General features: G+C 43.1%; 1 protein-coding gene across 1 annotated transcript in view; it reads left to right on the top strand.

The window, feature by feature from the left end:
• prim2 (DNA primase subunit 2) overlaps window positions 1-11,574 on the top strand; it is a 77,113-nt gene extending 65,539 nt beyond the window's left edge. The window contains exons 11-14 of the mRNA XM_036547353.1: window positions 2,692-2,818; window positions 3,318-3,400; window positions 8,239-8,307; window positions 11,254-11,574. Of these exons, the coding sequence (XP_036403246.1) occupies window positions 2,692-2,818; window positions 3,318-3,400; window positions 8,239-8,307; window positions 11,254-11,481 (507 nt within the window). The 3' untranslated portion in view covers window positions 11,482-11,574. The remainder of the gene's footprint in view (window positions 1-2,691; window positions 2,819-3,317; window positions 3,401-8,238; window positions 8,308-11,253) is intronic.
• Window positions 11,575-12,359: the final 785 nt, after the last annotated feature.

Below are 12,359 nucleotides of genomic sequence, written 5' to 3' on the forward strand. Positions count from 1 at the left end.
CAGGTTCCAGCCCCCATTTTGATTTCTGTGCACAAATGATTCTTTCTGGTCCGTTCCATTGTATATTCCTCCGCTGCCATTGTCACTGTGTCTTCAGAGAGACTGCTTGAATGCAGTCCCACGTCACATTGCATTGTAGGTGGTGTCTGCTTGTTTGACGCAGTGTGTTTAAACATTTTCGAAATCGCCCATTGTGCTGTGTCAGGAATCTCTGGAGTTAAAGCAAGTTCCACCCGACACTTGTCACAATAACTCTTAATTGTTTTTTGGACGGGAAATAATCTCTGGGAGTTTCTTGAACTCTAGAGAAACATGTTTAATATGGATTTGAAATCAGTGCATTTCTTATCAGTTGCCTGCATTCAAGTTAGGGAAATTGTTTTGGATAGGAGGTGTGCAGAATGAAGGAGCTGTGTTCTGTCATGAAATAATAGATATTAAGAGCTGTTTCACGTGAATAAATGAAATTGTTTTATCATTGGACGCAACTTTGGAAGCTTATGAAAAAGTTTTACATTCTTTAATTGCATTTTGAGCAGGATTCACGTTTCAGAAGTATTTTTAATTATTCTTTTGCACTGAATATCAAAAGTGTAGTTATTTCCAGAACTTCAAAGCCTGAGACTGCCCTCTACCTGATGGCATTTTATGCTCGATTAGCCGTCTTACTGCGATCAACACAGCAGCTATTCAATTAATTAGAATTTCATTTTTTAAAACTTTGAAACTTCTGAATTAAGTTTTTTTTTTCAACACAAATGGAGTATTGCACATGTAAGAGTTCATGCCTAGCATTTTCATAGTTCATGAATTTATTCATGCAGAAACATTGCACAGAAAGGGCTTACTTGTATGATGTTTTAGATGTACACCTTGTTAGCTTTTAGATTTTATATTTTGAAATGTAGCAATGGTAAGGGAATTTGGTATAAGTTTGCTCCATCAGCACCGGGCACCCTTCCTTGTATATTCAGTCAGTTAGATTGACATTTTACTTCAGAAAGGATTTTGAAGCTCTTGATGTGGTGGAATAGGTAGGAAATGCCTTGGAGGCCAATTTGCACATTTGAAGCAAGCAGGGGTTGACATTAATACAGTAATTAATTGGTACCATAGTACAGTGTGTGTGGGAGACCTCAAGCCAAGCTATTGGTACCAAGTCAGTGCCTGATTGGAAGGCTGTTGTGGTGTCTAGCTGAAATGGTGGAGGTGGTACAGACTTTTAAGAGTACATTACAGTATGTGTAAAACATGTGCTCTCTTTGCAGTGTTGATTTTTAATGTGATGCATTTTTAATTTGATGCATTGAATGCTAACATGTGAGAGTGATACAAGTAATGTGTATGTGTGTGCATGCATATGTGCATGAGCAAACTTTTGTGTGTGTTTTTTTTTTTTGTGTTCAGCATACATGCTTGTTATTATAGAAATTAAACAGTAAGAAGAACATTTCAGTCCTCTGTATTTGCTGGTTAACTCCAGAGCATCTTGTTTCCCATGAATATACATGCTCAGCAGTTAAATTCATGACGAATGACACTTCTGTAAAATAAATGGCTGTTGGCACCGAGGGAAGTCTCCTAGAACAATTTTAATATAGTAGGTTGTGATCTTTAAACTGGAAATTGCTCCCTAAATCCTAAGAACCTCCATATAATTAATATATGAGTGGTAAGTAGTTTTATGGCTCTTTTTATTGCAACTTTGCAGCTAGTCACCTTGTCAAGTTCACAGGTTTTATGGCGACTTTAATGGATTATGATGAGTATGATGGTGATGAATGATTTCTCCCTCTCCTATAACACAGAGTTTTGATTGGACGGTCACAGGGTGGCTGTATTTCCCTTTTGAACTGGAGTATTTGATTGGTGAATTGAGTTCAGCTAAAAGATTGAGTGCGGAGGCTTCCTATTACACATTGTAATGTTTGCTTGAGCAGTTTCTACCTGTCTATCTTTATCCATCAATCTAGCTGTCTGTGTATATTTTTTGTTGGGAGTGATGACTGAGGGAGGTTTCGTGCAGTTTTGTATAAACAAAAATCTCCCTATATATTTCCCTATATTGAAATTTTCAGTATGTTAAGTCAGTATATTAATTACTTCCTTTGCATGTGTGATGTCAGTCATTGTTAAAGAACACTACTGTGCTTTTACTGATATGATTTAATGTGATTTCCCATGAATACATTCTCTAAATGTAAGTACTGTTTATGGTTAGACAAGACAAGAGTACACCTTGACCCTCTTGACGGTACAAATTAGATCTGAGCTTCTGACCTCAGAAGAAATAAGCAAGAGTAGTAGTAAGGTTAATTTTTACTGACAGAAGTATTAACAAGAAGGTGCACCTCTTGTTAAAAAGAGATTACGGCATGTCTAGTCGTAGCGAGGGCCAGGAACTGGGTAGGGGGGCGGGGGCATTGGGGGTACAGTATCCATAATCCAGTCTCAGCCAGCTGAAGTTTCACGACACCTCTGCAGCGGGTTCACACTAATAGCTCTATATTTCATCATGGAAAACACCCTGCCACGGCTAACATGATGTACGACACCATCACCTATACCCCCCACCCCCAACCTGCGATCCCACTCCCCCCCCTCCCCCATCCACCATCCCACACTCTTTCTCTCTCTGTGCCTCCTTGTTCACATCCTCCCCCTCTACCTCTCTCCCCTCTCTCTCACTAGTTTGACAAAGCGTATGCCTACAGCGTCCGGCACATGTTTGGAAAGGAGGGCAAGCGCACAGACTACACCCCCTACAGCTGCATGAAGGTTATTTTGTCAAACCCTCCCAGCCAAGGCGACTACCATGGTGAGTAACAAGTAACAATAAGACCAGAAGACGGGCTAGGCAGTTACGCAGCGGAACCATTTCTGCCGTGACACGACGCATTAACGCAGTTTTATTAATTGTTAGCTGTAGTGTCACTTGTGTTCTCTGATGCCCTGTGAACTCACTTTGGGTGTGTCATGGATAATTGAGTTATGTGTCAGTGTCATTTGTTTCCCCATAGTCTGAAAGGAGGCCAGGGAATGGTGCTCAAGGGAGACGGCAGTCAGGCCCTGGTACATTCATAAACAATGCTAAGGTCCTTAGTGAACCCACAAGCAGGGCTCCATGTTGTGTGTTGACCATTAATCTGTGTTTCTCTGCACACAAAGTTGCTTTACAAATGGAACAGGTGCTGCGCGATGGGCCCTTGGGCCATTGGAAGTGATGGGGGGCGCAAAGGTATTACAGGACTCTGCTGTTTTCCCCTCAACTGAAATTCGCCTCTCTGCTCTTTGTTTTTCTTGCCTTGCCATTGCAGGATGCCCCTTTCGACATAGTGATCCCGAGCTGCTAAAGCAGAAGTTGCAGTCCTATAAGATTTCCCCAGCCGGTATCAATCAGGTAGGAACCCAGAGTATGAAGGTGTCACTGTATGGAAGTATTATAGCAACCCTGGTCCTGGGGGCACAACCCTGTTTTTTTCCCCTTTCTCTGTCCCCTGACTTACTTTGCTCTGACTGAGTCATCGAGCAAAGGTTTGACTACTCTTAAGTTATCCTTTTTCTTATTTGACAAAAAAGGATTGTGCGTGGCTGTTTGCTAACATATTAGCTACAAGTAATGACGTTTGTTCACTTTGTCTGTCTTACTGTGCTGTTTTATCAAATGAGTAATACAATTAGCAGTTGCCTTTTTTAGTAATAATTAATAATTCAGTTAACTGTTTTAGGGCCTAGATAATTAAGCTCTTAGACACACAACACCAAATTTAGGTATGTAAAAAAGGAGAATAAGAAATTCACTCATGCTTTTTATTTACAAAACAAGCATCCAGCCACACTTTTCTTTAACAGAGGACTTGCAGTGTATCAATTGTCAAGAGAGATTAAATACAGGCCTGTATTCTGTTGATGGCTCAATCACACCAGATGAAGTAGAAGCAATTGGACCAAAAACAGTGTTGGAGAACAAGAAGCAGGTTGGGGACACACTGACTTTACAGACAGTGTTCTTGTGGAATAAAACAGTGTGCAGGAAGACTGTGTTCATAATCTGAATGCCTAGCAACTTGGTTGCAGTTTTGTTCAGCAAGGACACGTGCTGTGCATACTGTTTTGTTCATACAGGGCAGTGTACTAGGCATGGCAACATGTCAGCCAGGACAGCTCAGAATGTACAGCTGCACTTCATGTCCTGCCCATGACGTCTAAACCTGTAAGTTGCAGGTTTGAGTCCCATGTTGAGCACTGCCATGGTACTGCACCGGTCACCACAGTTATACCAGTACAAACAAGTTCAGTAAGTGCATAAGCGGGATGAAAACAGTGTTATAATTTACCCTTGACAAGGATCTTTTATTAGCTTATTATCATCACCATTATTGGTGTAGTAAGATATAATGGTAAGATATAATAATGGCAAATAAGAGCATCTTCACTTGTAAGCCTGATGATAAACGGACTCCCAGAAAGAAAGATCAATCTGGTGGAATAACTGCTCACCCTCAGACCCCACATGGCTGGATCCATTAGTCACAGAGGCCAGATTTCTTCCCTGTGAGTGGACTCCCAGAAGCACCAGTCTGGAGACACAGTAATGAACAAAAACAGAGCTGGATTTCGTAAGGCTTTCACGCCGTAAGGACGGTGCACCGATGTCACAGGCGGAACAGATCGCAGAAACAAACCACTTTAAACCTAAAAGCAAAGTTGTAGGGCTCATTCTCTCCCTGTGTTACGCGTACGCTGAGGTGATGTCCGTATAATGATTGTGCGCTATTGCAGTGTACCCTACAACCTGTCTGCACTCATGTGAAGTCCACTATGGACTATCTGAACTAGTGTGTAGCGACCTACAGTTTCTATGCTGAAGTCCTAATATTACTTCTGCATGAGAGATTACAATCAGTTCAGTGACTTGGCCAGTTTTCCTCCCTCCTCAGCATCTATGCCTGGACAAAGTATTAGGGCATAGTTTAAGTGCTCTTTTTAAAGCACTCTTTTCAACACATTAAACAGGATTCAGTGGAGCAGCTAATGAAATAAGAAGGTTGTAAGGTCTAGCAGTAATGTTCTTATGGAATTATGAACCTCTAGACACTAATTAAATTCAGGGTCAGCTTTTAATTGGGCCATAATGTTCCCAGCTCAGAGTCTCTTAGTGAGAACATATACATGCCGCCCATGATCGCAGCTATAATCAGTATATATAATGTTCCAGTATAGATTTTGACTCGGAGTGTTGGTTCGGTAATTGGAAATGGCCACCTTTATCAAATGCTACATAAAGAGAGAAGAGATCAAAGCCCACTCTGGAGTGATTTTGCTAATTTTATGTGGTACTGTATGCTCTGGAAAGGTGCTATCATTTCCATAGTGTCCATTAAATGCTTTTTTATGTTCGGACTGGCTTTCTGTTGTGTAATGAAGATTAGAACAGAATCTCACATCCATCTTTGTGTCAAGAACCTCAGAATGTAAGAAGGAAGAAGTGGACAGGTAATCGTTGAAAGATGAAGAAATTCAGCACAGGACTGAGGAAGCAGTAAACCCTAAATTTAGCCCAAAGGTCTACTGAAGACCCGTATTGATTTGAGTGTTTTTTCATATATTACAGAAATAGGAAAAAAAGAGCCCAGCTAATTGATTTTTCCATGTTAACAGTGTTTATGTTGCAGTGCTGCTGAAATAAAATAACCTGATAGTAAAAGCACTCCTTGTGTGGTTAGGGCACAATAAAACACAAACAAAAGATGGAGAACAATCAATAAACAGAGATTAGTGTTGCCTTAAAGCTCTTAATACTTCCCCATGCCCATTGATGAGTGAAAAGAAATATTTTATTACCTGCAATGAAAATGCACACCAGAAAAACCTGTTGGTGATCCCCCGTAAAAGAGCCTCTTCTGCAGGAGCGGCCTGTTTCATACACTATAGAATCCATCCTTTTAACCAGTAATACAAACAAACGGGGAAAAAAAAAGATTGGAATACAGAGGGAAGATTTTGATATGAATGACAATTGTGCCATGGGCATTCAGAGCCTGAAAGGGGTGCCCAGAGTTAGTATTTGGGCAAAGATGCATCACTATCGATCTCCATTGAAGCGGGAGTCGCGGTTATTATGAAATAAAAGGGCTGCCGCTGTGCATTTTTACACTTTCTGCACGCCCACGTGTCATATCGAGCGGCTTGAGTGATGGGGGACTATTGAGCAGTGGAAAGGAGTGCTAATTTAGTCAGGCAGCCACCCCACGGGGAGGAGAGACCCACATCTCTTATCGGAAGAAATTCATCATGTTCCTCCGGTCCTGGTGGAGCCCCTGCTCCCCCCACCCCCCACCCCCCCGCCCGACGTGTGGGGGGGCCTCAAACTTGGTGAAGATGAGACAGGGGTACGAGCCATACCGATGCCCTCTGTCTGGCCACCAGTTACAGCAGAGAGACTAAACCTATGAAAAAGCCCCTGCAAAATTAAAAAATTAAAATTTGTGCACCTTTCCGAGTGATGACACAGTATTTTGTGTCCCTCTGAATCAGTCACAACACCACTGGTTCATGTTTTTGATTAGAGCTGGATTTTATTCCAATATAACACAGCTTCATGAATACAAGTTGAGGGGAGATGTACTGTATGTACATCTGAGGCTGTGTCAGCAGCTTGCTGTTAAAAATACCCCTTTAATGCTCCATATTCACCATTTTATCTCATAAAGAGCACAAAAGATAAATGTGTGCTACATTTCATAAGCTCTGGCACGTTAGTGAAAAAACATTACTTAGAAAATTAAAGCTAACTATAACCAGGTGACCACTTCATTCTACAGAATGGGCAAGCTTTGTAATACTGTACAAGGGGAGTTACTTTAATAACAAAATATAATTTTTTATTCTGCTTTACCTTCTCACATTGCCCAATAGGGTAAACAACTTATTATTGTATTGCAAACAGTACCATTAATAGCTCTGATGCCTTTTTAGTGAGATGACAGAAATACGCCACAATGAATTTGAAAGCATAAAAACATGAAAATCATGCCTGCCTTCACTTCGTGCGGATGAGTCCAGGTGAGGTTCAAACTGGAGGAACGCTAAAGTGTGTTGTACAAAGTGTCTTTTTATGACTCAACCACATGCTGCTAGTAGTGGGAGAATTCCTAGAAGCAAAGGTAACTTGACTTTTTGTTTTTTTTTTTTGGGGAAATGTATTATCACAGAATCGTCCCACATATGTACCTCCATCGTCCCTTCATGGAGCAGCGGCCTTGCTGCTGTCTGTCTGTAGCTCTTAGTCCTCTCAGCGCTGACACAGTGCGCTGTGCGGTTTGCAAGCTGTGCGATCAGCAGCGAGGACAACCAGCGGCTCCTCCACTTTTTATTTATTTATTTATTTTAATGGCGACTACAAGCCCCCCCCCCCTCACCCACCCACCCGTCATTGCCTTAGGAAAGGAACAGCCCGCTCCTGACTTGCCAAGGTGGCTGATGGCGCTATGCGCGTATCGATCTGCCATTCAGCCGTTCAGCCCCCGCAAACCAGCGCCAAGCTTCATGATAATTGCCAGGAGCCTCAGAAATTGAATTGACTGAAACTGGAAGTGAAACAATGGAGTTTACGGCAGCCTTAAAGACTGATGTATAATGCATTTGTGTGCCTGTCAATACGGCCACAGCGCAGAGTGGTAATGTGCTCATGGGGGACTTTGGTCCTTTTGAAAGGGCTGGCCTGCTCAAAAGGTCAGGTCAATACCCACAAAAAGAAAGCAGTAAAACATGGTTTTATTTTCCCCTGTTCCCTTGTTCTTTGGACAAAGTTGTGATAATGTGTGTAATAATTCAAAATACCGCCATGTTCTATGACTTCATTGCATGCCTTTTACAGAAATGTATTTGATATTGCCAGAGTACAGGGTCTTTTACCTAATGGAACGCCTCTTAATATTGAACCATGAAAGTCAGGCAATAATTAGCAACTGCAGCGCTCAGCTCGTGGCCAGGGCGTTAGCGTGGGGCGCGCTACATCCATCACTGAAACACGACTCCGGGAAGCGTGCAAGCGCTCCCAGCTGCTGCTGCCGCACACGCTCAGTGTCACGCCGCGTAGAAAAGGGAAGGCGCTGAAGGTCCGTGTTGGTTGTCGTATTACGTTACCTTTATTTTTAAAAACTGACTTAGCGCATTTCTTTTTTTTTTTTTTGGTCTCCTCTTTATTTATTTATCTTTTTTTTTTTTGTCTTGCAGATCCTGGAGCTGGTCAAGGGAATGCACTATCAGCTGGCCTGCCAGAAGTACTTTGAGCTGACACACGGTGTAAGGACAGCTCTGCTTTGCGGCCGGCAGTAATTGGGGGTGCCTTTGTCGGCCCATGGGGAGTGCCCTGCAGCTGGCGCGTGAAGGCTCCTGAGGGCCCCGGCGCCGTAATCGCATCCATCATTTGCTGTCACACCCGCTTAATTTTTATGGGTTTATTATAGCACTTTACATTCATTTACCCCTATGAATATTTAATTTGTTTGATCTAATGCCTTTTAGTGCAGACCTTAGGATCAGCAGTTTCGGTCATACTCAAGGTTATTAACGTTCCAGCCCCACTGGGTAGGGTAGGAAAGAAAGGAAGAGGGGGGAATAGGGCTGGAAATGAGCTATTACAAGCTTACTGCGATGCTTGTGAGGCGAGGTTAGTTTTGCTTGATTCCAAGAGTCAGCTGTGGTGATTAGTCTTAACGTGGATTTTGTTTTTTGTGAGGGGGGTGGGTTCTGCTTTTTTAGCATTCGCTTTGTGGGTCAGAACTATCGGGAAAGGCTAACAAATGAAAGCGCCACCTGCAATCGGTGTTGACAATGCGGTGATTTCCTGCGGCTCCGTGTTTATCGTATTTAAATTGGAAGCTTCCTGTGCTGAATTGCGGGCGATGCGAGGCTTTTTCCTCTCTCGCGGAACGAGAGGCGCGGAGTGTGTGCGCTGTCCCCTGGCTCCGAATGAAACCCGACTGACAGAATGGGGTTGAAAACACTTCACAGAGTGTTCCGTCCAAATGTAACCGTAATGAATCTCCTGGGTGATGGTTTGATTTTAAGTACCAAAAAAAAAAAAACAAAAAACGCTAAATTGTGATCCTTATGTGGCAGTAAAAGGTTAACTATTGCAGTGTTTGTAATTGGTGTGGCGTCCTGGTTGAAGTTGTCGGACAGTTATTAAAGATGCACATAATATCCTTTACAGATCAGTAAATTAGATTAATTATGCCCTTTCAATCTGATTACTTTACGTAAGTGCATGAATCTCTTAACATCCTGATTAACACTCCTGTCCTACAGCTCTGTGTATGTGTGCTTTTTGTCAGATTCCTTTGTGATTTATGATGACGGTCTGGCACCATTCTTAATTTTGTTCTTTCTGTTGCAATGCTGATTTGGTCACTGGTTTTGGTAACTCAAGCCACCAAATGGCGGAAGCAAAAGGAACTGGTCAGTGCTCCTGGAGATGAGCGGAGGAGGCCCAGACAGGACGTTGACTGTTTCAGCATTTTTGTGAATGTTTCAATGGTCTGCTGGAGGATGTCACACTGCACAGTGGTCAACATGTTGATGACACCAGAAGTATGTGTTTAGGATGTTACATTAATGACAGAAGCCACATGCTTGGAAAACGTGACGTTCAATAAATGTCACATAACATGAGACAGTTGTGCTTCATCAGCATTTTTGCTAACACGCTTACCACTCCTAGTTTTTTTGTTTTAATTATTTCTCATTTCCAGCTGAAGTGGCTTTTCTGCACCTGTTTATCTGGGAGCAACCCTGAATGGCCCCAATTTACTATATCTGCTGTTGAAATGAATTTTTGAAGTAATTATATAGCCATCTTCATACTGATTTTCTACCTACCTGGTGTAAATGGTCATATTGTTGCCTGTACAATCAAAATGCCGTCACTGAAGATTTAGGGGACACCTCCCGAGGAATCCTGGGAGATGATGTACTTCTAAGAGGTTGCTGGGACTCCTGTTGCATGGGGAGAGGGGTGACAGGTGGTGGCTAAAAGCCCAGTGCTGTACGGGCAGATAATGGCCTAATTCCATAGCAATAAATAAGGTGGAAGCCCTGATATACCGCCTGATATAATGGTCTTTGACAGAGAAACTGCCCACCCACCCCCCAATAATAAAATCCACATTCTATATGAAATTCATAAGTCATATTTTATTCCTGCAGGAGATTGGACAATCGTTTATCACATTAAAATGTACAATAAAACAGGCTTGTTTGTGCAGGAAGCAAACCCCCCAACCCTCCCAAGGGTAGTGCAGATTCTAGCCTTCGTGGGGGTGAAGGCTGGCTTGTCCCGGATCCCTGAGAGACTTTAATCATTGCCCGCCGTCCCGCCTGGTTCCAGATCTGTGAGTTAGAACAGATAGATCACCACTGCTCCTCCCCTCTTGGCAGCCTTTATTAAAGGTCAAAATGGAATACCTCGCTGATGAAATATTTACACAAGGGCAATAAATCAAACAATGGAAATAGTAATGAAATGGCTTCCCCAGGAGTGAAAAAGGCTCTCACCTGGATTTCTGAGTGGGAAAAGGGAGGTTGGGGATGGGGGTGGATTAAAAAAAAAAAAAAAAAAGCAGGCTGCAGCAAAATAATCATTTGATTCATGTTTAAATGCTGGCGAGTGTTATCCTGGGTGTGCATCCAGAGTCTGGCACCCTGCAGTAAGGCCCGCTGCGGATCTTTGCTGCAGTGCCTCCGGAACAGCAACAGCCTGTACTGTCAGCAGGAAAAAGCCAAGGCCGACCAGACTGCTTAGTTTGAGAAGTGGGGGCCTGCGGGGAACTGCGAGAAGTTTCCTTCTCATGGGTGTAGGCAGAACACCGCCTCTAAGCGGTTCGAACACAGTTCAGCGGTCGTTTCGCATTCGGCCTGAATGCGCAGACATTGTGCTCCAGTCTCCAGACAGTGCGGAATAGTGGGAATAATCAGTGGAGCTTCAAAGCTGCCATTTTCCCTTGTCTGAAAACGGGGAGGAATGGATTGTCATTTACAACATTAAAAAAGCTCTTCATAAAAGACCTGCTTGTACACAAAGATGCCATAGCTTTTTTCTCCAGCTTGATGTTCTGTCAGACCTGACTGTCCTCCCTTTCATGGTCATTGGTATGTTGTCAGCTCATTTGCATTTAAATTAGGATCCCTTTTCCAGTTGTCAGATGACAAACTCACTTTTTTGTCTTTTCTTTTTTTTTTTTTTATCAGATTGAGGATTCTGGTTTTTCGCTCAATCACCCAAACCAGTACTTTGTGGAGAGCCAACGGCTGCTTACAGGGGGCAAGGAGGTGAAGAGGGAGGCTGACCCCCTGCGGGGTGGACAGGGGGTGCCAGCGAACAAGGCTCCCGATGCACCGCTGGACAAACCTGCCAACCCTGCTCAGACTGCAGCCGAAATCACAGAGGATCTGGACTCTCTGTTCCAGGACGACTGACATGGGGGCAGTTCACGACCTTGTTTTTCTTTTTCTAATTGTACATCCTCTTCAAATAGCCAGTTTGTCCTGTGCCTTCGTGCTTTACTGTACCCCCAGCTTTTAGTTAAATCAATGTGGTGTTTGGTATGAAACTCCAAATTTCTGAAATGTCCATCTAGTAACATAAATACGCAGTGTATGTAGTGTGCTTTTGCTTTTGAAATTAAACTTGTAATAATAAAAATGAAATCAGTCTGGATGGAACCTACTCCAAACTACTCTTGAAGGTGAAAGCATTTGCATGAATGTGTGATTATGATTTTGAAATTTGTTTTCACTCTCATTCTGAATACTGTTGTAACCAAAATTGGTTACAGTTCTGTTCATTTTTGAACTAATCTTCCTGGGAACGCTATTGCTCCTTGTGATCTCTTCCTCTGATCCAGGTTTAAACAGGGATGGCTTATCGCCAGCCTCTGTGCCTCGGCAAGGATTTGCCTGTTCATTGGGCCATGACAGGCTGCACCAGGAGAAATGTCATTGTGGCTCCTCGAGTGGGCAAGGAGAAAAAGTAAACAATCCGCTCGCGCCGCGCCCGACACGGCCGGCGCTGAAGCGCGCTCCGCCACGCTGCGTTTGCACTCCTCTGCCGCCTCTTTGGTCCAACGGACAAAATATTAAAAAAAAAAAAAACACATTAAGGCTGTGCCAAAGGAACGTCTGTTTGCCTCTGTGATTTCAGTCTTTTAATTCTTCAATTTTCTGATGACTGCGTGCTAGAAGCGCTTGCTGCAAACTGCTTACACAACTACAGTGCAGTGTGTTCCCAGATGCGGGGCGGCACAGCGCACAAGGCGAGAGACCTGCAGAGCTGATTGCATTGATAATTCCAGACT

Source organism: Megalops cyprinoides, chromosome 15 (assembly GCF_013368585.1).
Source record: "Megalops cyprinoides isolate fMegCyp1 chromosome 15, fMegCyp1.pri, whole genome shotgun sequence".
NCBI classification, from domain to species: domain Eukaryota; kingdom Metazoa; phylum Chordata; class Actinopteri; order Elopiformes; family Megalopidae; genus Megalops; species Megalops cyprinoides.